Below are 27,932 nucleotides of genomic sequence, written 5' to 3' on the forward strand. Positions count from 1 at the left end.
CTGCTCTCTAAAACGAAATATGTCTCTCACATAGGGAAAGTGGCTGCATAGAGTGAAACTGCAGCGTTGCTGAAGATTGCGGCTGTTGTTTGACTGATAAAGAAGAGTTTGTAGTTAAATTGTTTGTGGTGCCAAAACATTTCCCATTGTTTACATTCTTGTTTATGTCCTTGCCACAACACACTGTTAATACTAGAAACTATCCATGTAGTCAATTTTAACTAATAAAAATACTTACAGGTTGTGGCTCACAATCCACAGCTTCGTCTATTATGGTTGAAGCTGTTCCTTAGTCTTTAACTGAATCCAGCACTGAATTGGGTACGATTCTGGAAGCTGTCCTTTGTCAAATGCTAGCTATATATTTTTTATAATTCTCTGAAACAAAATTAAAATTAAACTGTAAGCACTTCTCTCTTTGTGTCTTGTCCTTTGGAAGCCCAAATACAGAAACAGAAGAAGCTCTGGGGAAATAGCAGCGTTTAGACAGCATTTTAGCTGTTTCTGCTATAACATTACAGCGCCTGTGGCCACACCCCTTCACTGCGCAGGGTGTATGTACGTAGTGAATGCACGTGACCTTAAGCATTTGTGATCTCACTAGCACAGATATATTTATATGTAGTCCCCAAACTCGTTCGCTGTAGGCTTTGCTAAGCTAACTCTGTAAAAGCCAGTCCCCCTTTGCATTGAACTTTGAGCGTATTACATTCAGAGATGTTGTTTCTGTTCACACAGCTACATTACACATCAACTAAAGTTTAAAATATGATATCATAGTGGACCATCACTTTAACTGAAAAACTCAAATCCAATAATTAACTATTTTAAGATAACTCTAAAACATTTGACAAAAATAGTTGGCGCATGCGCACACAAACAAGCAAACTTGAAATCTTTGAGAACGCCAAACCCATCAAGCTCCTGTCTCATCACCAGATTTCAGAGACTTCTGGTAAGAAAAACGACCAGCTACATGAACGCTTGATGAAAAGGGGCAAAAACATTTTCAAACAGGAATTGTTTTAGAAACGTTTAATGACTGTGCCTGCAGCCTCTTTCATGTTTTTTTTCTCCTTATATTGTAGGCGTCTGAAAAGAAGTAGCGGGTTTAAGGATGAGCACATCTCAATCAAAGACGCGGGCATTTACAGCTGCCTGGAGAAAATGAAATCTGAAATTCATTTTTCTAATTGGAATGGAAGGGGAGAGAGTATTATGTGATCTCGAGCGGCTCACCCACGCATGCAATCACAATCGCGTGATTTAATCTGCGGCAGCCACAGTGAAAGCAGCACGAGCCACCTGTTTGTTTGATATGTCGATATCCTCCTCTAAATCCCTGATTGAACTCTTGGCAACACTTTTATATGTTTAATACGTTACAAAATTGTTTCTGCTGTCAAAACTATACATGGCTGTGTGAGTACTTCTCTCAGACATGCACTCAGATTAACCTGTCTCAAAGCATGCAAGCGTCCACACATCGCTTGGCTTTATTTTGTGATGATAACTTTGAACTATGTCCTCGTGTGGTGCCTTGCTCCACATATTCAGTTTGATAATTTAGCTCAGCAGATGCTCTATAGAGAGTTCAGTAGAAATCGGCGGTCACTAGAGAGACTCAAAGATAGAAACACTTTAACTGTGGTGCTTTCACAAAATTGTATGTGAGGGACAGATATTGGTGAAGATGATGAAAATGAAAAACTGAGAACAAGGGGATGAAAGGATCGAAAGACAGTATTATGAAAATTGACGCATGTAAAATGATTTTTGTTGTGCCTTTGGAAAGCTAGTGATTTCTGTTTTATATTGCTGTGCTGCTTCACTTGTGTTTTTGTTTCTCATAATGACATCCAAAAGTCTGACACCACTTGTAAGAAGATGCACATATTTAATACAATATGTTTTTGAATGCAAGCAACATTATTTGGTAAAGTCTGAGTGAAATTAGAATAAAATATGAGTAGCAGAACCCTCTTAATGTGACCTTGTGCTCTGGAAACATTGAACAGTACTTTTTTGATCAAAAGGCATCACAGTCAATGTTAGATACTGAAGAATTTTTAAAAAAGAGTAAATTTGAGCTTTTTTATATTTATTTTGCCATATCTTTTGTCTTATGATGTTGTTTTTGTTAGTTTTTAACTAACAAATTAATTTATTGGGTCTTATGTGACTTTCCTCCACATAACAAATAAAAGGTGTCACATAGTGCATTGGTTTAATAGGTTAAATTGTTATCTGATATCTACATAGTAGGCTCATGGCTCAGGTAAGTAAAAAAAAAACTTCAGAAATGGTTTTGTAAGCTCATTTATTACTCCATAAAATAGCCATAAAATCATCAGAAGGTCCATGATTGACCATATATGTTTCGTGTCGCTGACGTGCTGCTCTTACAGACACACATACAGCATGATGTACGCTGAACACATACAAATATAAACCCAATCATGGAAACGTTAACCTATTTTGTTCATCAGATCTGTTGTGGATAAAGGCTAAATTACAGTTAAACTTGTCAAAAGAGAATGATACTGATGTATTGGGTTGTATTTTGAAGCTACTGTCCAAAAACAAACAAACACAGGAATTAATATCAACCTCTGCATGAACATACGCCAGTTAAGCTAAGTGATTTGATACTATTCAGCAGTTTACATGTGTTTGTTAAAAAATATGCATTGAATTTCACAAAACACACAATAAATTAACAAAAGATGTAATTAAACAAATCTTAGGCCTCTTCAGAGAGAAGATTAATAAATGTGTAATCTGTAAATCTTGCATTTTGCATCCTTAGGCGAGTTTGAGATATGTCTCGTGCTGTCGTTACCCAGTAACACAAAGTAAACAATTTAGGGCTCACTTTTTTAAAATAAAAGTTCCACATGCATAGTTAGTGAAACATGTATGCTTAAAATAACTAATTGAGGAAAACTACTATTGTTGTATGACTATAACATTCGGCTTATCAAACGCAGCCTGAGGTGTGCATAGAATATATGATTTCAGTGCTTCTTTATGATCTCCGAGCTGCAAATGAGTCTGTGTGCTCCCGATCACATGGCTGCTCGTCAGGTCTGGATAAGTGACCTAAAGTAGGCATACATGTAAATGCAAAGGGCATGGCCCATGAGTCTCATAACCGTTTGTTTTGTCCACTGATTGGCCTGTTGTCCACCGAGGTTTTACATTTGTGGAATATACATTAGAACAAGGAAACAGTGGTGTCTGAGTCTCACGGTATGCCCATTTCCACATAAGGATCTCTTATTATGATTCTGCCTTGGTATACACAGATTTTTATTATAGACCATTTTGACATATGTAAACAAAAACAATAGTCCCAGTGTATTTCCTGTTTTACATTTTTAATTTTTATCGCTTCAGAGAATCCAAAAAGAGCCATTTATTGATAAATAATGTTAGGATAGCTGTTTTAACATTTAAGTTATGATTAAATAACCTCTTGCTACAGTTATGAAATAGTTTGATAACAAGCAGGAAATGTTCATGGGCTATTTATATGACCACATTGAAATGGTCTATAGGGCCATACCTTTTAAAATTCTTTTGCTATTTACAGTAAGTATTGGGAAAAATGACTCCAAAATGAGCGCAACACATTTTGGCATGTGTGAGTGTGAAATAATTTTTTAAAATCCTGCATGCCAAAATTCTGTGCCTTTTGACAGTTTTTTGGAAGATTTAAATCCGAGGAAAAATGTCCACACTAAACAAATCTACATAAGTGTGAAAAAAAAGCTTATAAAAAATAGCACTGTGAATGACATCACTGTTTTGACATGCAGTACATAATATTGCAGTTGTCTGTGTTTGTGTTCCTGTAGCCTGGAAGGTCGCCCTAAATCAAGAAGAGCAGCCGTAGACACCAACATCTGGATTTCACTGTGATCCTGATGCACGGCATCCTCTCTGACTGACGGGTTTTCTCTGGCAGCGAACTGGCAGAGAGAAAAAGAGCTCGCACAGGTGCGGCAGCAGCAGCAACATCCCAGAGATTATAGATTTGGAGATTACAGGACAACAGCAGGTCAGGGCACATTGCCTTGTTGAAATCCGAGTTCTCCACCTCACCAATTCTGTTAAGAGCTGTCATCGTGAAATTGGCAGGCAAGTCCTGCAACCCAACACACGTTCACAGGCACACAACTCTTATTTGCTGCTATACAGATGTCGTGTTGGAAGAAAGTCTTTTGTCAATTTGCTTTTTGTAGTTGAGTCGTTAAATTTCCTTCAATCACCTTTGTTGACATATTCTCCCCCGGTTTTCATTTCATAGATTTTTTTTTATCTACTGACTTGGAGAGGCTGTCAAATGATCAAAACACGTCCTTAAGTTCTTATCTAGATTGGAATGTTCAGATCCCAGTGCTGTTTTCCAGACAGTTGGAAGTTTGTCACAGTTGAATCTGCAAACAGCTTTCATTGAAGAAACATTAAAGGCAGATAGACAAGGGCTTGTCTCTGCACTAAAAGTAAATCACAGTATACTTGGCTACAGCAGAGCGATGGAGATGGAAATGAAAACAGTTTGGAGAGCGTTGTAGAATGTGAAGCTTTTCAAGATGTCTGCAAAAGAGCTTCATTACAAATCTGTCAGAAAACTCCACCCGTTCCCTCCTCTGGCTGTGAAGTTCGGCATAGCGGCGTGCTAGACTGAGCGTAAGGACAAACCAGATTACAACGACAAACTTGGGCTCCTAGAGGACTGTAATGGAACAGACACGGATGACAGCCTAGCTTGTCTGGCACTGAGATGTCAAAACCACAGAGGGGGCTTTTCCTCCAACTGTCACTGCAGGGAGAATAGAGCCGATCACACACAGACGCCTACAAGGAGAGGCGAAAGACTGGTGCGTGTTTGAACCGTTTCTGTACAGACAGTTCAAAAGCGTGAAAGAGGGAGCTGGAGGAGATCCCATAGTGTAGGGGGAAGAAAGCAAAAATAAATAGCTGTAAAAAGCTCCATGGCAGCGGTGACACATTGAAAGAGAAGACTGACAGACGGGAGACCGGCGGTGGCAGTTCACAGGCACATCGTTTTGGGAGATTCACACAATTTTGGGTTTAAAGGCTGTGTCGCTCAGTACGCCAAGTAGTACTGAGTTCAGGTTGGGCACAGTGGCAGGGGCTGGTTCATGGCAGTGGGGCGGGCGCATGCCGTCTGTGCCTCCGCAGCGAGAGGGACGCTTGGGATGGGGTTGGGCTGCATGGGCACGTGCTCAAAGGATGGCTGAATTGAGGCCCTGGGTTCCTGTCGGAGTCGCAGCAGGAGCGCCAGCAGGAGAACGTGGTGGCAAGCGATGCTCGCTGCGCTTCTGCGTGGTCTTGGGATCCCTGGCCCTTCTGTTCATCACTTCACTCTTCTTCTCCTTCTCGCTGAGAGGGGGAGCTGGCCTGCCTTACTTGGAACCCCCGGGATGGGAAGAGTCGCACAGGGTTAAGCTGGTGCCTAGTTATGCAGGTTCCCACCGGGTGATCCCAGCCGAGAGTGCTCAGCAGAAGACGTGTGCCTGCTCTCGGTGCGTGGGCGACCCTGGCGTTTCCGACTGGTTCGACGAGAACTATGACCCAGATATTTCGCCTGTGTGGATTCGAGACAACATCCAGCTGCCTTCAGACGTGTACTACTGGTGGGTGGTAAGTGATCTTACAGTTACTCACTGATGCTTTCAGCATTACCAATACAATTCTTTGATGTGCTAGACTGTGTTGAATGGATTTTGTGACCTCTTGTATGAACTAGATGGGGAAAAAAATCTAACGTTGGTGTCTTAATTAAGAGACCTTTTTTTTTTTTTATTGTGTTACTCTCTTTCAAGAACGGTTTGTGCTCTTTAATTGTGCAAACGCATCTAGTTTAAACAACAAGAAGGCAAGAGAGTGTTTTAATAAAGGGAACATTGAGTAATGTCTGAAAAAAGTGTGTGTCAGCTGAAAAGTGTAAATCTGTAATACTTGTGCCGAGTAAATTAAAAGCATGGAGAGTGCCAGACTGCATTAAGTAAAGGAGCCAGATTTGGGAATGTGGGTTTTGAAAATGCCTTCACTTACAGAATTTTACATTATCTGAATGTGAATGTCATGTCTGTGTCAAAACATGCTGTGACAAGCTCTTATATAAGTGGTTGCTTAGAAGAACTGTTTTGCTAAGTGTTTTGGCAGTACCTAACTAGATTTCAGATTGGAACTAATTTCCTAAAAAATGTAAATAGTCTTTTCATGACACTTTGAAGGTTTAGAATTTTTCTTACTGCATTTAAATGAAAAAACATTTTTGCCCAAACCTGTTATACAGATAAAAATGCACATTTAACATAAACTGGGTGGGTAGGATTATTCTTAGTACATTATGCTCATTATCACTGCATTTAATTATATCAAATGTTAAATAAAAGTGTTAATACACAGCTTTCTCTATTAAGCAATTAACATTTTAATGCAACAATTTTAGAGAATGCACTTGAGTATTTTTAGAACATCTAGTATCAAACTGCGGTAGGCAGCTAATAGGTTATTCCACATCAAACAAACCAATGCAAATCTCATGCAATATGAGGAGGAAGTAGATTTCTGAGTGTGAAAAGCATGAATGGTGCAATGTCTTGCAAAAGGCATGAACACAAAGATTAAGTGAAAGCTGAATATAGATAATTTAACTCAAAAGATTTTTGAGGGGATTGGAGAAAACAGGAAATTGGTCAAGTAATGGCTTAGGGAAAGTTTCTGTCATAACAAATTAATTGTATAAAAAATTGTATTAAAAACTTTCTTTCTCTCTTGTGACTTGAAAATGTGGAACAATCTTTTTAAGTAGCTTTTCATTATCTAAGAAGTCCTGCCAAACTTTTAATAAAGCTGTCTGAGACTGATTTTACAGAAAATCTACTGAAATGCCTTTTGCATGATAATTTAGAAGACCGTGTATTTTAAAACAAGTTTATGCGATGGCGTACACTTGAATATTTAGCAGTTATTATTACTCCAGTTTTCAGTGTCACATGATCCTTCAAAATTCACTCTAATATGCTGATTTGGTTGTCGGATACATTAATCATTATTAGTGTTGAAAATGTTTGTGCTGCACATTTTTTTTCTGGGTTCCTCGAATAAAACATCAAAACGTAAAGAATTTATTTTGCATAGTTTTTCAAATAAATCTTCACTGTCAGTCTTTTTGCATTCATGCTGAAAATATATATTACTGTGGTACCTTTCTACAAACGTTTGAATGGTAATTTATGCATTATTTTATTTGTTGATGTCTGAGTTCTGTGTAATGTTGCAGCAATGATGCCAAAGCTCGGAAGACTGATTTAACACTTATTTTCCTGAGATGTTTTTAAGGCTTTTTAGAGTAGTTTTTCAGTTTATGAGTGAGAAAGTCTGAGGTAAACACAACTTCATAATTTAACCTTAAAACGGGGATTACACACACACACACACACACACAAATAAGTAACTTGATTAAAAAAACATTGAGGTCGCTGAAGGTTTTTAGTATGTGCAGTTTTTATGTTTCTATCCAAAGATGCGAATTAAATTTATGCACAAAACAGGAATATCGGATAAAGGCGTGAGAATAAAGCAGTGTGCACCATCCAAGTACTCAAAAATAACAAAATCGTCACTTCCTGATTATTTAGCGCCAAATATCAAATGTAAAAACTTAATTTGCTGCAGTAGGAGAAGCTGCGTCAATCTTTTCTTCATTTAATAAATGACTTGCGCCTCAGAAGATAGTATGCCGACGCACAATTAACGTATGGTGGTGTTTAAAAGCGTGAGACGCAGAGCACAGATGTTATTGACTATTCTGAAGGTAATTAAAAATATAACAACACTAAAAATTAGATGGTTAGGCATTTTAGAATGACCAAAAAACATTTCAGATGTTTTACAGTGTGCTCAGCCTGCTGGTTTGTCCATTCACACACGTTTGTATCATTACATGATCTCTTATAACAAATTCACATTATTTTTTTATGTAATTTGTTCAGTAAAAGTGTTTCCATCATAGTTTATCCACCTATTTTTTATGCACATTTTGGATATTCGCATAAAAAATAGTTAATTGAAACTAAGCAAAATATTGAAGTATTGTGAAGTTACCTTTACCACAGACTAGGGCTGCACAATATATCACAAAATGATGGTTATTGTGATAATAGTATAGGCAATATGTATTGCAGACATGTGGGATAAATTACATTTATGCCATTTTTTTTTTCTATCTACTGTAAATTTGACCAATTTGATTAATCAGGACTGGAGTCAATAAAAGAGAGAAAATTGACCACCGCAAATCAAGAGAATATCAGAATATCTGCTGAGGTTTTACTCATTCATAGTGTTTTAAAGACAAAATGTTTGCAACTTGACATGGTTTTATAGTCTGAATTAGATCAGAAAATATATATTTTACCTCTTTATTGTAATATCATTAAATAAAAGATTTTAAAAAATGATTTATAAAAAAATAGCATTTTTTTTTCTAGGGAAATGTTATATAGTGAGAAATTGAGTATTGCAGTACTCCATGATATCACATGTTTCCCAGTATCCTGCAGCACAACTACAGACCTTTTTTTCCACGAGAAAAAAAACATTTAAAACCCCTAAAAAAATTGCAAGGGAAACCAATGGTGAAATAGTCTTCCGGGCTTTAACATCATCCCTGTAACACTCTATTAAGCACAAAGTCTTCAGTCATTTGGATGGGCTCAGAGTAAAATCAGTGGCTGGCATCTGCATCCAGAAAACATCTGCCAAGGATTATTAGGTCCAGTGGAGACGTAGTAAACTCTGCCAATTACTGGCATCAGGGACAATGAGCAGGAGAAGAAGAGAGGGAGAGAACATGGAGAATGAGAGAGAATGAGGTTTGGTTGGAAAGAAGCCATGTCATGGAGAGATGTCAGCAAAACACAAGGAAAGGAAAAAGAGGAAAGATTGTAGGTCTGTTCTTGCTTTTCAGAGCTTTTTTGTAGGATCTTTGTGGGTTTTTTTTATTTTCATTTGTCAGAGCAGAGGGCTTCAGTGGCTAATTGGCTGCCTGGATGTTTATTTTAGCATGCATGTGTGCACAGGCAGGTGTGCAGATGGTTTGAAGTTAAAAGAAAACTGCTCAACCTTATGTCGGTTTCTTTCTTTGCCTCTTTCCTCTGGGCCTTGTACAGATGTTGCAGCCTCAATTTAAACCCCACAACATCCAGCAAGTTCTGCAGAGGCTTTTCCAGGTCATTCCAGGCCGTTCCCCATACGGTTCGTGGGACCCTGCTCGCTGCTTGCGCTGCGCCGTTGTGGGCAATTCAGGCAACCTCCGCGGGGCAGGTTACGGTCCGGTGATTGATGGCCACGACTTCATCATGAGGTGAGTCTTGAAATGGCACTGGGAAAAGAAATAGGGAAAGAACGATTTTTAACTACTCAAATAGGATTAAGGGAATGATTGTGTTTTGTATAAGATAAAATAAGATTATTGTTCTTCTATTCCTAATAAGTTTGCCTAGCAGTGTTATTCTAGTGTTGTTTTTATTTTAATACTATTAAAGCAGGCTGCCTTCTGTCATTTGTTTTTGTCATTCACTAGGTCTGAAAGTGATTCAGAATGTATTGTTTCTTTGTGCCCTAAAGGTATGCAAAACCCTAAAAAGTATTAGCTGTTAATTTAATTGCTCTCAGGTCATCCAATAAGTAGCTACATTTTTGTTTGGTGATTAACAAAATGCAAGTCAGTGGTACTTTCTAAAAAAAAAAAAAGAAAGAAAAATAAAAAACTAAAATATACACTTTCAAAGCTAAACTAAATATGATTGTGTGACTCCTGGTGATACATTGAACTCTTAAACAGTTTAATAAGCATAATGAGCTAAAAAATTTTGGACTGAGTATCCTTTAACTTTACCCTTATCTTTTAATTTAGTTGAGGTTTAGACAAAATGTTACCATTGATCCTATATTAACTACAAGTGGTCCAAAAACGCAGCTGCTAGACTTCTTACTGGCACTTGTAAATCTGAGCACATTACCCCATGTTACTCTCTCGACACTGGTTGTCGGTATGTTTTAGAGTAGAGTTTAAAATTTTACTTTGTTTTTAAGGTTTTAAATGGTCTGACACCTTCCCAGAGATGGGTTGCGACTGGAAGGGTATCCACTGCATAAATTTGTGCTGGATAAGTTGGCGGTTCATTCCGCTGTGGCGACCCCGGATTAATAAAAAGACTAAGCCGACAAGAAAATGAATGAATGAATGGTCTGACACCTTCTTATCTTTCTGAACTTGTGACTGTTTACAATTCTGCTAGATGTTTAAGGTAATTTGAAGGAAATTGTTAAAAGTTCCCAGATCAAAATTAAAGGAAAAGGGAGGCCAGGCCTTTTTTATTGTGGGCTCCCAATTGTGGAACGGTCAACCTCTCTCTATTAGAATCATTTCTACTGAATCCGTGTTCAAGGGGAAACTAAAACTTCACCTTTTAGAAAAGGCTTTTAATAGCAGAGTTAGCTAAGCTTGCTGTTTTTTTGTTTCTTGTTGTATGTATTGTATGTTTTTCATTCCTTTGATCTTATTTGATAATTTTTAACACAATTTGTGTACAGCACAATGGTCAACTACTGTTATTATATTGTTTTTTTATAAGTAAAGTAACTTCAAATGTAATGTATTGGATCAGAACAATGTTTTTAAAGCATGTCAATGGTGTTTATTTTTTCATTGGACATAATCTTGCAAATATATTACCAGCTGCTTTAGAAGATTTCTAACAACAAGTAATCTGACATTTCTAAAATAACATATTCCACTTTTTTAAGAAACTAAAGTTTCTGCCAATAAAAAAGCTTTTTCTTACTTGGATTTTTTTGTTGTGTTTCTAGTCCAAATATCTAACAATTCTTAAATCAAGAAGCAATATCTAAACAAGCAAGCAAAACATATCAGGTTCATCCCAAATCACATACTTGTGCACAATTCCACACCATTTTGTAGTATAAATAGTGTAAGTAGTGTGTTCACACTGAAATATTTGTTTTGTTCCTGGATGATGCACTTATTCAACTGTTAAAAATGAAGTGTAGAATGTTGGACACTTCACACACTCAACAGTCGCAGCTTTGCTCACGTAGTGGAAGGGGCAAAGCTTTCGGGTACTGATGTTGAATTACTTTATTTATTTTGGATTGTGGAAGCAAAATTCTCCCACGAGAGTGATTATACCACCTCCCGATGGTGAATGTAGTTATAGTCATGGCAGGTATTATTTGGTCATTTATTTTACTATTTGGGAGCCATCAAATGTCATCTGGGAAACTGTCAATGGTTTGAATTTCCACTTAGTAAAAAAATGTGTTCCATTTAGGACGACACTACATACATATACTATGCTGTTGAGTGTTAGAGTACATAGTGTGCCATTTGGGATGCAGCTATTGTCATTTTAAGTAGTAGTTCTTCTTTAAAACAAGCAAAATAATCCTAAATTAAAAGGAAAAACAAGATTATATTGCTTGTTTTAAGGAAAAACCCACTTAATTTTGACATATTATCTCATAAAACAACACATTATTATTTTTGGCTTGTCTGGAAAATGCTTCTTGATTTAAAAATTAAGATTATTGTAAGATATTCAGACTAGAAACAATGCAAAATCGGCTATGCAGTGGGTAGCGCTGTTGCCTCACATCAAGAAGGTCGCTGGTTTGAGCCTTGACTAGGTCAGTTGGCATTTCTGTGATGAGTTTATATTTTCTCGCCAAGTTCACAAAGGGACTAAGCAAATGAAAAATGAATGAATGAACAATATAAAATCTATATAAGTGAAGCATTTTTGCAGTGTGATTTTTGCATTCATCTTAGTTGTAGCATGCGATAATAGTCCTGTTTTCTGGGAGACTGAGCACAGTCAGTTATGGTGGATTGACATTTGCAATTGCAGGTTTCAGTCGAGTGAACATAGAAAAGGGCAGAATGTGCGTATTGCTGCTTAAAGAAAAGAGTAAAATAATGGCCTGGGGGAGACGTGGAGGAGCAGCGTGTGTTTAGTAGAGATCAGAGAGACGGAGAGGCTGAGCGAGACGGAGGTATAAATTGAGGTGCTATTTCAGTGGAGCCTTTATTGATTGAGCTCTGAAATCTTAAATTAATCCGGTCCTCCTCCATATCCATCTTTCCTCTGCCCTACAGCAGCTGTCTCCTCAACGCTTTATTTGTTTAACTACTGTCTGCTTTCATTTTTTGATACCGTTTAAGAGAAAGTCTGTGCTTCTCGAATCAGTCAGATGAGTGTGTTTCAGCTGTTTATTAGCTTAAATAAGCTTCCACTGGTGAAAATAAATAATCAGTGCTTGTAGCATAGAAAGCTATGTTTATATTACATGCATTTGTAGTGTGAATTTTGAGTTCGAAAAACTTATATTATCCTTATTTTGAGTCCATGGGCTCTATTTTAACGATATAGGCGCAAAGCCTAAAGGGCATAGAGCAAAAGCATTAAGAGCGTGTCAGAATCGACTTTGGCTATTTTGAGAATGGAAAAATACAGTTTGCACCCTGGTGCATGGTCTAACAGGGTTGAGCTTAAACTCTTTATGGGTGTGTTTTGAGCATAATGTGCATTAAACCAATCAGAGTCTCATCTCCCATTCCCTTTATGAGTCTGTTGCATCGTTCCATGGCGTATTTGCTATTTACATGTCGGACTTTGTAAGTGAAAAAACTTAATGCTTTACTAGCAAGAAAACAGTGTACCAGACCATCTGCAGTGCGAGAATAAAGAACGAGCCTCCTCCATTCAGCCTCTTTACTTTCTCTTTACTTTACTTTTACTCTTTACTTTATTCCTTTACTTTCATGGAGTAAGGAAACAGTGTTGTACGCACTCCACTGAAGACATCCCCATATTTATTTAGTTAAAGCACAAAGATTAGTTTTAAACCTATTTCTAAATTAAGTTATATTTTCCAGCAAATAAATGAGCAACATTAATGAAGTGTGGTTAAAAAACGAGTTATATCCAAACACACGTCCCATTTTTATGCCCAAATGGTGGTACATACATCTCCAAAACCCAACAGATGGACAAATCTAAACTTTTTTTTACTAAAACAAATGTAAAATTGAGCATAAAAATAATACTGCTAATAATAACATTATAATAAAAATGCAAATTGTCATGAATAAACTGAAAAAAGCCTCCAACATGAAGGCATGAAAGTAGTGATTTTGCTTTATCTATGCAGTAAATAATAATTTTTGTAACATTTGAATCCTTTATTTTTTCATATGTAAAGATATTTGAGTATTGCTTTACACCCTGTGTGTAGTAAGCGTTTGAACCCGCATAGGCACTAAACTAGTGAATTCTGCGCTGGACTTTATACCAGCTTTTAATTGGTCAACGGCACAGTCTATTTCAGTTCCTCAAAATAGCAACGCGCCAACAATGCGCCTTAACACACCTCCTTGATAGACCGGCACACCCATGAGTCAACAAAGTGGTGCAAATAGATTTGCTATTTAAACAATGTGGCGCTAAACGTGAAAATTAAGGGTTGCACTGGTCTAAAAATAGCAAGAAATCACGCCAAACACATCTTGCGCCTCGTTGGGCTGGGTGTATGATAGGGTGCCATGCTGTGTTCAAAATTAAAGTATCATCTGTATTAAAACTACTAGCTGTAAAAGAACAAACATTGTTTGCATTTAAAGCTTTTTTTCTTATTTAGTCTCTGTCATAGTATGCCAGTCTAAAATTGTAAAGACAAAAAGTTTTACATGCCTCAAGTAAATTAGTTATTCAGACACTTTAAATCAAAAAGAAATGATAGGTTTTATTAATTTTATAGGTATTATAGGTACAGATTTTTATCATTGTAGATTTAAAAATGTATTAATATTATTATTTACATTTTTATATATTAATCTGACATCTCACTCTAAGAAAGGAATAAAAAGGTCATAGAACAAATTAATTCATTCTTCAGTTCAGTTCCACACTGGATCAAGAAAATTAAAGTTTATCACTGCTTTTTTATTTCTAGAAAAACAAACTAAATCAGTTACATTTTTATTTTTAATGTATTCAAAAAAATAAAAGTCATTTTAATTTAATATTATTTTCAATAGATTTAGTTTAAACTCATTTTACCTTAGCGCTGATGAGAAAGTCAGCCCACGGTTCAAATGAAATCATAGTAATGGTCCCTGGAATACTTGATTCTGATTGGTCGCTTGCTGCATCCTAAAGTGTGTTATTCCCTGATAACAGCCAATAATAACTGATAACACACACTCCTCCCATTAACCGCAGTGTGTGCTATGTACTTAGTAGGAAATGTTCTTCTTTAAAATAAGCTGTGCTGAGCTAATAAAAATATTAAATCTCAAATCAATATTTGGTACAGAATTATTTAATCTGGTTATCTGCGAATCACAGACTTGTTCTCGGTTTCAGACAAACACAGCTGCTCAAGTATTAAAGGACTCAAGTAAAAAGAGACAACTCATGCAAAAAAAAAAAGATAATTTGCTCAATGTTTATGAAGTGTCCTTGTTTTTTGTTGGACAATAAAAATATATATTTTGAAGAAATTTAGAAACACTTTTGTCTGTCTCCATTTGACATCAACAGTAGGAATAAATTACACTATACTAATAATATGATAGTCAGTGGCTGCTGGTTTCCAACAATTGTGTTTAGCACTAAAGATCTATCCCTTAAATCACAAGTCTCAAACTGGATTCCTGGAAGGCCGCAGCTCTGCACAGTTTTGCTTCAACCTAATCAAACACAGCTGATCCAAATAATCAAGGTGTTCAAGACTACTAGAGACTATTAAGCAGGTGTGAGTTAAAGGTGGTTGGAGCTAATTTATGCAGAGCTGCGGCCCTCCAGGAATCGGGTTTGAGACCAATGCCTTAAATAGTACTGCAATATTGTTAATATGTTAAATCAATGTCTTATATCCCCATAATTAAAGTGCTATAATTGTACAGTTTCACTAAAGATTTGTATAGTTTAAACTTGTTAGCATCATCTTTCTTATTGGAAACCTTGGGTTCACTGACCTAACAAAATATTTGGCATCCAGTTATTAACACATGTAGGTAAAAGTTGTATATCAAGCAAAATAAACCATGCAAATGGTTACTAATGACTAATACTAATTACTAATGACTGTTCTACTACATAAAAAGCCAGAAGTTCCTTTCAGTTTCATTAAAAAAATAAATAAAAGTGTGTGTGTGTGTGTGTGTGTGTGTGTGTGTGTGTGTGTATGTGAGAGATTATTGCGATTTGCAGTTTAAGCCATCTCCTTTGGCTTTTGTTTATGATGATATAAGAAGGAAAACAACAGAGATTTGATAATCTCTTTGGCTTTGAGACTTAAGAAGATAAAGCAAAGGAGAGACGGACGTGTACATTTGTTGTTTAGCATTAAAGTCTCTAGGACTATTACATCTCAAGCTGTTTTAAATCCCGAGCTTTTACAGATTCCACAGATTGCGAAACCTTTGTGACGTGAGGCATTTCTGTGAATTTGAATGAATGCAGATAAGAGAATGAGATGGTTTTTCCTAATCAAAGTGTTTTGTTCAGAGGACATGAGCTGTGAAATGGGAGACGTCCATCGGAGCATCAGACGTGTCTCCTGAATAGACATCGGCGCTGTCTGTCTGCCTTACTGTCTCCTCCACAGCCTCTCCATCATCTCACTCTCTTAAAGAGGTCGTTCACCCCCAAAAAACAGTTGCTGTTAATTTAGGCCATCCAAGATATGTGATTTCATTATTATTGTTTCTTTGGGAGAACATTCAAAGGTCCCCTGAAATTCGTCGCTTTGCTTAATGTGTAATGGTTCGATGATGTAGCTTCAAGTGAAACAAAAAGGGCTATAAACAGCCAATAGCATTTAGTTTACTGTATAAACAGCTCTGCAAGCCTGAAGCTCAATTTATACTTCTGCATTGAGTGAATGTTGAGCTAAAATGCATCTGCATAATGACAACAGCAACGCTGAGGCTTTACATTTTTAAAAGAAAGCATTCAGTGTATAATTCAGATGGGTTGGATGTTTTGTGTTTGGTGTTCACTTGTTCATATCATCCGCTCTGTGCTGTCGGATCTGTCTGTGTGTGTGCACTCAGTTACATGTGAATAATTTACCAATTTCAGTGACGACTTTGTTGGAGGCAGGACACATTAGATCCTAGAGAGCATTATATTGGTCAAGAGATGTAATGGGAACTTAAAGTTCTTTAGGTTTATTGATTGATGTTGGTAGAAGTGAAGTACTTATGACAAATTTTGTCTCTGCTTTGGAGCACAGTAGCTTATAGATAATGTTCTAACAAGCATTTTGATACTAACACCCAAACAACTTATACTTAGCTTTTAGGGGGACTTTAAAGGGGTTATTGGACCCTCACAATCCTGGGTTTCTCAGCAGCGAATGTCATCACAAAGTAGTTGGGTAAACTTTAGAGCGCAGTGAATGAGAGAGTACTTTCATTCATTCATTCATTTTTTTAGGCTTAGTCACTTTACCAATCCAGGGTCACCACAGCAGAGTGAACCACCAACTTATCCAGTACATGTTTTACGCAGAGGATGCCCTTCCAGCCGCAACCCATCCCTGGGAAACACCCATACACTACGGACAATTTTAGCCTACCCAATTCCACTGTACTGCATCTCTTTGGACTGTGGGGGAAACCAGAGCACCCGAAAAAAACCCACGCGAACGCAGGGAGAACATGCAAACTCCATACAGAAATGCTAACTGACCCAGCCGAGGCTCGAACTAGCGACCTTCTTGCTGTGAGGCGACAGCACTACCTACTGCGCCACCATACAACTTATTATTATTATTATTTTACAATCCTATTTTCTTAAATAAAAAAAGAAAAACCCAATGATAGTGTTATCAAGATTTCAGAAAAAGGAAAAAAACATGTGAGACTAATAATGGCAGAACAATGTCAAATTTACTGTCCTGCTCAAAGACAGGTTTAGAAAAAGACAGGTTTAGAAAAGGTTTAGAAAAACCTTACCCAAGCAGTGATTAGTCTTTTGTAATTTGATGCTAAGATGATGTAATATATACAGAAATTCAAATTAATAGACATATGTTAAAAGTCTAGATATTAAAAACATTGAAGGATGCTGATGATTATTAAACGAGTCATAAAGGTCTTGTAAAAAGGGTCCATATACATGTTTCTCTTGCGGCTCCCTCTTGTGGTTAAATGAAATTACCTGTTATCGTAAAACCAATAATATCTGGATGCAGACTTGAATTTGGAAGCTGAAACTGCATATCTCAGACTTGCAATGTCAGACACAGTGCACACACTGAAGCTAGTGATATCTCTGTGAGGGTAGGGTTAGAGGTGGGGTTAGGTGTACCCATTAAAAAGCATTGCTTGTAGCTCACATTGCAACGGCATCCAGACCCCTCTTCACAAACATGGTAATTTTAAATATGTTGCACTGGTAAACATATGACTAACCTGACAGAACCACTGTAATCTGATATGTCGATGTTCACTAAACGGGTAAAATAGCTTGTTACACTACACTGTGTTCAACAAATAGCATCACATGGAAGCCAGTTGCCTTTTTCAGATCGCACTATCCACTGTAAAGCCCATCCAATACAAATTCATGTTCATACTCTTGTCCGATCTGTCTTTTTCTCCCTCCGACTAAACCATCTTGGTTTTATTTTGTGGGTCACTCATGATGTTGACGATGGTTCTATTTTGATCATCTCAGTTAGCTTTTGGGTAACTTCACTACAAAAACAACATACGACAGGCCTTGAAGCAGATCTGTTCCACTCATAAACATTTGAATACATGTCCATGGTTCTTCTGGCAGGGATAGACAGGGCTCCATGTACCAGGTCACTCACCCAAAGTTGCAAGCATGATTTCAGGCAACGGGGCAGGTCTAATAGCCACAGTAGTAGAATTCATCTAGCTTAAAGTTATTGTAACACTGAGATATATATATATATATATATATATATATATATATATATATATATATATATATATATATATATATATATATATATATATATATATATATATATATAAAAACTTTTTTAAGCTAAAAAAAAAAAACGTATAAAGTGCTGCTTAATTTTTATTATTATTATTATTTATTTATTTTTTTTACCTAAAACCTTGGTAATTCATGAAATACAAAAATTTTGTCAATGGCTGAGAGGAATGGTGCCCAAACTTTTTTCTTGAAGGGCCAAAAACCATACTTGATTAAGGTGCAAGGGCTGAAGTAAATATACCAAACTGTATTACATTAAATTTTGATGTATGAGTAATTTCCAAATTTTTAATCCAAATAATTTAATTTCCTAATACCAAAAAACTAAAAGAATATTGTTTTAAATGTTATCAACTAATGCTGTACACTTTAAAATTTTATAATAAACATATTATAGTAAAAACATTAAATAAAAAATCCTATGAACACAATAAAATTCAATGCTGAATACACTAAATCACACATGCCTTTGCCTTGATTTGCCTGCCAATTTCTTGTGTATTGCCCTCTATCCATCGAGTCACAACCTTTACATTTTTACAAATCAGATTCATTTACAAAAAAAGAAATGACAAAACAAACATGATGTAACAGTAAAATCGAAAAACGATCTCTGTCGACGATATTCGCCCTAACCAGCTCCCCATCATTCTCATTTTCCTCTCAAATGGGATAGTGAACCAAATCAAAGATTTGCCAATTCATTGAAGAATTATAACCATTATTTACAACTTTTTTACCTTTATTTCTGTCTGTTTATCTACACTGTGGCTGCCTGAATGCACGCTCTGTTTGTTCATCATGGTAAGAATAGTGAAATGTAATGATGCTTGTTTGAGTAAAAGCGAGGGAGTGTTTTCACGGTCTAATTCAGCTGAATCTGTGTTTTTCAGGATGAATCTGGCCCCCACTGTAGGGTATGAAGAGGACGCCGGCAGCCGTACCACACACCACTTCATGTACCCAGAGAGTGCCAAAAACCTGGCAGCCAATGTGAGCTTTGTTCTGGTGCCCTTCAAGACTCTTGACTTGCTGTGGATCACCAGTGCCCTCTCCACCGGACAGATCCGCTTGTAAGAACAATAACACAAACACAATTTAAACAGATTTCAATATGTGTGTGTGTGTGTGTATATATATATATACATACATACACACACAGTTGAAGTCAGAATTATTAGCCCCCCCTTCAGAATTTTTTTCCTTTTTTTAATATTTCCCAAATGATGTTTAACAGAGCAAAGGAATTTTTCACAGTATGTCTGATAATATTTTTTCTTCTTGGGAAAGTCTTATTTGTTTTATTTTGTCTACAACAAAAGCAGTTTAGAATGAAAAAAACATTTTAAGGTCAAAATTATTAGCCCCTTTACGCTATATATTTTTTCAATAGTCTAGAGAACAAACAATTGTTATACAATAACTTGCCTAATTACCCTAACCTGCCTAGTTAACCTAATTAACCTAATTAGGCTTTTAAATGTCACTGTAAGCTGTATAAAAGTGTCTTGAAAAATATCAAGTCAAATATTATTTACTGGCATCATGGCAAAGTTAAAAAAAAACAGTTATTAAAACTATTATGTTTAGAAATGTGTTTAAAAAAATATAAACAGGGGGACTAATAATTCAGGGGGTAATAATTCTGACTTCATATGTATATCAGCCCCCCTGTTTATTTTTTTTTCCACAAATTTTTGTTTAACATATTTCAAAACCGAATAGTTTGATAACTCATTTCTAATTACTGATTTATTGTTATCTTTGCCATGATGACAGTAAATAATATTTTACAAGACACTTATATAAAGCTTAAAGTGACATTTAAAGGCTTAAATAGGTTAGTTAAGTTAACTAGGCAAGTTAGGGTAATTAAAGTTATTGTATAATGATGGTTTGTTCTCTAGACTTTCAAAATATATAGCTTAAAGCGCTAATAATATTGACCCTAAAATGTTTTTTGAAAAAATTAAAACTGCTTTTATTCTAGCCAAAATAAAACAAATATGACTTTCTCCAAAAGAAAAAAATATGATCAGACATACTGTGAAAATTTCCTTACTCTGTTTAATATCATTTGGGAAATATATGATTAATGTTTTTATTTTATTTTTTATTTAGATTTATTTTGTGGTTTATTTTATTTAAACGTGCAGTAGGTGATTGTCTTCAGAAACATCATTTTTGTTGTAATGGTTGAAAATCTTTTCACATTCTAATAGTAATGATTAAAGTAAATGATCTAAATATATTTATATGTGTTTTACATTTTGGGTAAGGCATAAGATTAAAAAATCTTCATCCGATTATATTTTGTCGGGTCGATAATTCCCATAATTCTGATAAGTAGCTCAAACTGTCTGTCAACAACAGTAGACCTGTACATCTGCGCACCCGTTCACACAGCTCCGCAGTTTGTGCGTGCATGCAAGCTGCGTTCACCTGCCCATGAGAGGGAGAGTGACAGTAGTAAAAACAAATGCTGATTCCGCCCAGCCTGCTTTACTGAGGTGAAGTTGGTTTTATAGTCACATTGGTTCATTTTTAAACAATTACAACCTGTGACGCCCTCCATATTTTTTTACCATGATACTCTGAATATTTAGTTTGAAATAGCATTTGAGTATGGCTTAGTAATGTGTAATTCCTGCACGCCACCGGCCAACCACTAAGCATAGTCGCTTTAGGATAGCGTGTGTTATGACAAGTTTTGCCTACAGTTTTTTTTTCAGAATTGTAGTATTATAAAGTCTTCTAACTGGCGAATGACATGATCTATTGGGTTGTCTACTGTCTTCTTTACGGTGCGTGTTTGTAATTTGAGGAGGCGTGGCTTTGGATGGCAGGGGACAGACAGTTTTTTCAAAGCTATTATGCTAACGGTTAGCATTTTGACAACACTAACTGCACCCTTAAGTCGTATTCATTTCAAGACTTTTATTTATTTTTTATATTTATATTTAAACATACATGCGTAAAAAAACCTTAATGTTACATTCCATATTAAAATTTGTATTCTGTTCAGTTTTCAGACACTATGGAGATTTCATTAAAAAAATGGCTGTCAGAACCCAAATCTAAATTTTTGCTTTGTTTTTTTTTTTTTTTTTAAAGAATTGTTTTTTTTTGAAGATATTCTTTTTATATAAATATTTTACTTTATTTATTTAGCATTCATTTATTTCTAAGCTATACTATGGCACTCTTAACATATTTTAAAAAGTTGATTAGTTCAAAGTTGACATGATTAGAGAGACACTGTGGATTTAATGATAATCTGATTGTCAGTCACTGCGTTTCAAGTAAATTTAGTCGACTGTCATAGAAACTGCAGTGAGACCTTTAAATTTTTTCCATGAACATGCTGCAGTGTTGCGTACCCACTATGCATCATTCAAAGCACAAACACTGCCACACATCACAGCACTTTATCAACAGTCTGCACTTCACTGAAGAACACTCAAAAGTTAGCAGCAGTTCATCTAGCAAGTTCTTCTGAAAAGATGAAAAAATGTCAGAAGTTGAAGACTTTATCTAACTTGATCTCTCCAATTCATTCTTTATCTCTCTCTCTCTCTCTCTCTCGTTCCATCTCTCAGTACTTATGCTCCAGTGAAGCAGTTTCTGCGTGTGGATAAAGACAAGGTAATATATTCCTTTCTGTCTCTCACAGATTTATATTCTCAGAGTGCAGACAATAAAACACTATCAATCTCACGTTCGTCTTTATCGGTTTTCTCAGTGCTGCTGTAAATTCGCATACGTGTCAAATAATGTCTTGTAGGTTCAGATCTTCAACCCGGCTTTCTTCAAATATATTCACGACCGCTGGACACGTCATCATGGACGTTACCCATCTACCGGCATGCTCGTGCTGTTCTTCGCTCTACACGTATGTGATGAGGTGAGACTTTAGCATCTAAACATGAACTCTATTATTAGTTCACATCAAAATTACATTTAAATATAATATTTTACATTGTATTTTGGGAAATGGTTCTATTTTTTTTTTTTTACTCTGGATTACTTTAAACAGATGTGATAATCATTTATTCAGTCATTTTCTTTTCGGCTTAGTTCCCTTATTAAAGCCATCAGTGGTTGCCACAGTGGAATGAACCACTAACTTATCCAGCATATGTTTTACGCAGCAGATGGCCTTCCAGCAATATTAATTAAGCTTAAAATTAGTAAAATAAGATTATTTTAAAAAGATTTTTCTATAAAAAATGTTCAGTCAGTCATAAATTAGCCATAAATCTGGCATGAATTACTTTTATTATTATATTAAATATGTGTACATTTACCTCTAAGCAAGTTATTTCATAACAATATAAAAATGTTTACTTTTGCCTCTGGAAAATTCAAAGCTTCTTGCATTAATTAAAAATTTTAATGAAATATATATATATTTTTAATCATGAATTTCATTTAAAAGACTAAAAGCATTAACTGATTAAAAAAAAAGTCTTTAAAAAGTCTTTTAAAATTTGAAGCATTGTATTAGTGTACGCACACAGATGCTGCCATTCGACTTCTGTCCACATCACTTAGCAATATACAGTGAATAAAACAATGTAAATACATGGTGCCCTTTAATCTCCCTGACTCTCCTATTTTCAATATGAGTCGCACAAACATAGTAAATTTATATAGTCTTAGAAAAACGAGAAAAAAGGGAAAACAATAATCATTGTTGTAATCATTCTATGATAAGTGGCAGTGTGGGGGTAAGTTACTTTCGAAAGTAATGCATTACAATATTGAGTTACTGCTAGAAAAGTAACAAGTTGCATTACTTAATTTTCTAGAATGTAATGTGTTATGTTACTTTTGAGTTACTTTTTCATACCTGCCTGAGGCTTGATCTCTTTCAGAACTTGCACACTTGCAATTCTGTAAAGCTATTTTTCTTTTTTTAATAAAGGAGCTCTGCAATTAACGACATGCTGTATAACCTACACCTTCATTTACCAATAAAAAAATTAAAATAATGTTACCTTCTGAGAACTTCCTGACCCTGTGCATGCTGTATATAAAAATTAATGAAAGTTGAAAGCAATGTGTTTGCTACTTTTGTATTTTTGTCTTATTAGTTCAGTAAAATCACCTATCTTTGAGAATATCCCATTTTCTTCCATGTGTTCAAAATAACGAACACTTCCATCACAAAAATGTAATGCTCTGCCATCTCGATTTTTGTCTGTTCCCACAGGGAGCTCATTCTCTCATAGAGTAATTTAATGTGGTTACACTAAGTTCAATTCAGCAAATTTTTTTAAAGCTAATTAATTCATCTAAAAAGTAACTCGAGTTACATTTCTTAAAAAGTAACTCAATTATTATTACTTTTTAAAAGTAATGTGTTACTTTACTCGTTACTTAGAAGAGTAATCTTATTATGTAACTGGCATTACTTATAATGCGTTATCCCCAACACTGATGAGTGGCCAATCAATAGTCAGCAGTCAATCAAGTCTTTTTGTTTGATTGGCCCGTTGTCCCACTAGGATGTTACACTCACGGGATTAACATGAGAACAAGCAAACAATAGAGTTTTAGGCTCATGGTGTGGCAATTTATTCTTATTATGCCTAGGGTTATCTTAAGTTCTATCAGTAAGGTGAATGTGTTTGTTGATTTACCTCCACAGGTGAATGTATTCGGTTTTGGGGCGGACAGTCGGGGAAACTGGCACCACTACTGGGAGCAGAACCGCTATTCTGGAGAGTTTCGCAAAACAGGCGTCCATGATGCCGATTACGAGGCCCAGATCATTGACAAGCTGGCCAAGGCTGGCAAGATCTCAGTCTTTCCTGGAAAGTGAATCTGGGCACCAGGTGCATAGAAACTGACCAACTGATGGACTACCATTAACAAAACCACCCATTATCCACTTGACACACTTAGTGTGCCTGTTAAACATGATCAAGAAGTAATGTTTCATGATCTTATAACCATTCGACGCTGTCCCGAGCGGACGGGATCCTGGGCATCATCTTTCCATGATGTGGTGGTTTTGAGACGAGATGCCAGTAATTGTGCTTTTCCTTGCAGGCGTACCTCAACTAGGACAAGGAACTTGACTTGGCAAGGAACGCTAATGTTTCACCACTAAACAGCATGTTAGGTTTATGTGCTGGGAATGGAATTAACTCATATTTATGACATTTGCTGACTAGTAATGATGCAGGAGCTCTTTCCCATCGGTCTAATAGCCAGCTAGATGAGTGAGACCAACGGTCACCATAGTGCACCATAGTAGTTCTCTGTGATTCATTAAAGCGAGAGTTCACCCAAAAAATGAAAACATAATTTACTCACCATTATGTCTTCACAAACCTGTAAGATTGACTTTTATCTTCAAAATACCTTGCTGTTTTGCAGATTAAAGCAGTTTTTGTCTGTAAAACTCAATGGTTTGAAGTATCATAAAGATGAACAAATGACATAATTAAAGTTTTGGGATGAACTGTCCCTTTAACTAAAAGCTTGATCATAGTGGTGGGTCTTTTCACTACCAATATAGTGTTGAAATTAGACTGGACGTATATGGCTGAGGGGATGTTGCAGTCCTGCTGTTAAATGGAGCTTTATTTTGTCCTAAAGGACAGTTTTGGTTGTTTGTGTCCAGATGATCATGCTAACAGTTTGACTTAGTGTGTGCCACAGCAACAGCTTTGTCTTTCCACTTGGTTTTTGCTAATCACATTTGGGCATTGATCATTCCTCTGCTCTGAGGAGGAGGGATAGATTGATACTCAATACCAGAAACTGAAAACCACTGACACACAGTCCAATGTGAACACACTCGAGCAATATATTCAGTATACTTGGAGTACTTTTAGAAAGTGACGCTAATAAAACTGTGGTGATTGTTTTAGAGATGCACTGTGAACAGTGGTAGAGCTTGATTCCTGGTCTACACTACAGCACACTACTCTCTTTATCTAATAGTGTTAGGTGATGAAAAAAGGGCGAAAGGCATTCCATTGTAAAGGCTGATGTCATTTTGCGATACAGACTAGCTGACAGATTGGTGGACATCATCGATTGAGTTTTTTTGAAAGCATGTAGACACTACTTTGCTGCTGTTCAGTCGGTTTACATCAAGTTTATATTATAATTTATTACATTCTTTTGTTTAAAAGGAAAGCAGAAAGATTAAGAACGTCTGCAAGAATGCCTAGCGCTTTCTGCGGAGCCCCTAAATGGGACATGCTAGGGAAAAATATGAGGTGAGCAGGAAATGCTGTCTCTTCTAAATATTTTGTTGTGTTGAGAAATTTGGAAGTGGCTTGCAAAAGGTTAGCGTTCCCCTGAGAAACTGTGCTTTGAGAGTGAACACAAATTTTGAGAAGTGATGCAGTTATTGTGATAAAAGGAAACATTTTGTGAGCTATTGCTAATTGTAATTCAATGCCTTGCAAAATATCTATATATTGAGTGAAAGTTTGCGTTCACTCGCTAAAAAATGTAAGTTCTTTGTGAGGTTTTGTTTATAAACATTCAATAATAAAGCAAAGAACTTCTGCGGTAGTCTACTTATTTGCAATCACCACTTTGTGAGCAAATACTGTTTCTTAAGAGGATTTCTCAAAGTTTTGCATACAACTAGAAAGTTTTAAGGGGTAAAATGCATTTTGATGATTTTGTGTTTCCCTAGAGAAACTTTCCCCTGATTCGTTCCCCAAGAAACTGTTTCTGTTTTCTTCCCATCATGTCCCTTGTTCTCTAGCTTTCTGCTTTGGCCTAGTCCGAGTATTCAGGTGCAGTAGTTGTTGTTTTTTTTTCAAAATGTAAACATATCAGCTACTTCAGTGTGTAAATGCGCACACATGTTACATGCTTGCGTGCCTTGTCCTCGCTTCTGGACACATCCTTTCTCCAGAGCACAGCTAACCTCATTATAAGACGCATAAACACATGCTATTGTTCCTTTAGTCTTCTTACAGAGCATTTATTGACACACATTCACGCGCACAAATCTGGGCTCTAAAATAGGGCACGGATCGTCTACCCACCAGCTGTCCTCCACCCACACATGATTCACGGCTTCTCCTGTGCGCCACCATCCTCGTGTTTGTTCTACTTTAAGCTAAGCTGAAGCACCGTGCCTTCGGGATCAGGGTGGGAAAAGCTCTCTCACCTGAAAACCTTCTCCGATCTTGATTTTTAAGAGCTACCTAGTTGTATTCAATGGAAAAAAGTCTCTTGAACCCTTTGAAAATCCAGACCTGTGGCACACTAAGTGCTTTTATACATTGTCAGTAAAGCGTAATTGTCTTTGGACGAACGTATACCAGAATACTATTCAACACCGAATGCTGCAGTGGCTTTATTATATTTAAGCCTATTCTGAGGGATTATTATTGGGCATTTCACAGTGAAATTCTAATATCATGGATATGTAGGATGGCTGCCCTCTCATCACCAAAGAGTTTTATCCCATGACTAAACCTGTTTTTTTGGGGTTTTTTTTGGTTGCTGCTGTTGTGCGACTTTTGTCTTTGGATTAAAGAAAATAAGTTGGCTCGTGAAGTTCTCGTATTAATCTTTAAAGCATTTATTAATCCTGGATGGTATTAGTTGGCAAGGAGAAATGTTTCTCGTCTTGTTTTTGTGCCACGGGAGGATTGTAGCCTGCTGCAAAGCAATTTATGAACGACTACATTGTCCACCACTATTTGAAATGTTCTTTAGGCCAAATTGCGTGAAGAGATCAATTCCAAATAGTCTTGATTTTCTTTATGCTCTTGCCAATGTGCTTAGCACTAAATTATCAGTCTTTGTGCATCCTTATTGTCACATTGAGAGAGCTTTTTCTTGGACTTCGTATCATCTTTGCTGAATTGTTTGCAGGATGCGAAGGCTGTGAAATATTGAATGAGATGAAGATTACAGAGCCTGTGAAATTTAACTGCTTTTTCATTTTCTTTGCTGCTTTTTCCACAATCATGCACATGATTGTATCATCAAGATAGAAACGCTGAGCGACTGATGCGTCGCTTTGTTTTCTTAACATTTTTTCAAGGCTTTATTTTCCATTTAAAATAAAACGGCAGCATAAAATCCTGATATGAAGTATAAAAATGAGGCTACAGTTTTTCCGAACAGACTCCTCTATCAACTTGAATGATGTTGAATCCTGTTCTTCATGTGAAGGAATTCTTCAGCACAGACTGTACATATCCTCACTGTGTTTGCTCTCATTAACTTCTCATTAGTGTTGATATCGTGACTATTGGTCAGTGCTCTTTCTTTCCTTTCACAACCTCAGTCTTTGTGTAATTATGGACTGTTTTTATCTTTAATGCTACGGTAAGGAATAAAAATGTTTAAAATGGTGGGTCTTTTGTGTCCTTTATCGCACACCACACTGAAGCAGACGAGCCGTTAGGCCCACAGCAGCCGCAGGTCACAGCAGTGACAAAAATCATGGAGGAAAACCACGAACTGTAGCCAAGTGACTTTCTTCAAAATGTTGATATTTTCCATAAGTGATATCTTGAAACAGTTATGTTTTATGTTAACAGAAACGAATGTTGTTTTAAGCGCGTCAGAAGACTGGCGGTACAAAAGCTGCAGCGGAGAAGTTTCATATTCAAGCTGTAATTGAGCTTTAAATAACGAAACATTAAGTTTATATAACGATATCGCTAAGCTAACACATAATACGAAGAGGTTTGCCCCATTGTGTTCGCTCTAGCAGGCTAACCGCTGCCTAGGTGGCCTATTTAGAGTGTTTAGGTATGTTTTATTCGGTGAGTAACTTACATTTCACAGGTGACGTTATAAACTCCATCTGGAATGCCGTAAAAAAAA

The 27,932-nt window shown here is 36.3% G+C and overlaps 1 protein-coding gene across 5 annotated transcripts in view; it reads left to right on the forward strand.

The window, feature by feature from the left end:
• st3gal2 (ST3 beta-galactoside alpha-2,3-sialyltransferase 2) overlaps nt 1–27,454 on the forward strand; it is a 46,607-nt gene extending 19,153 nt beyond the window's left edge. For 2 of the 5 annotated variants that reach the window (XM_068214758.2, XM_073929037.1), the window contains exons 2-8: nt 3,861–4,143; nt 4,313–5,673; nt 9,213–9,406; nt 19,001–19,180; nt 21,707–21,752; nt 21,892–22,011; nt 23,761–27,454. In XM_068214758.2, coding sequence (XP_068070859.1) covers nt 5,191–5,673; nt 9,213–9,406; nt 19,001–19,180; nt 21,707–21,752; nt 21,892–22,011; nt 23,761–23,934 — 1,197 coding nt within the window. In that variant the 5' untranslated portion in view covers nt 3,861–4,143; nt 4,313–5,190 and the 3' untranslated portion in view covers nt 23,935–27,454. 5 annotated transcript variants of the gene reach the window in all.
• Nucleotides 27,455–27,932: the final 478 nt, after the last annotated feature.

This window comes from Danio rerio, chromosome 18 (genome assembly GCF_049306965.1).
Source record: "Danio rerio strain Tuebingen ecotype United States chromosome 18, GRCz12tu, whole genome shotgun sequence".
Lineage (NCBI taxonomy): Eukaryota > Metazoa > Chordata > Actinopteri > Cypriniformes > Danionidae > Danio > Danio rerio.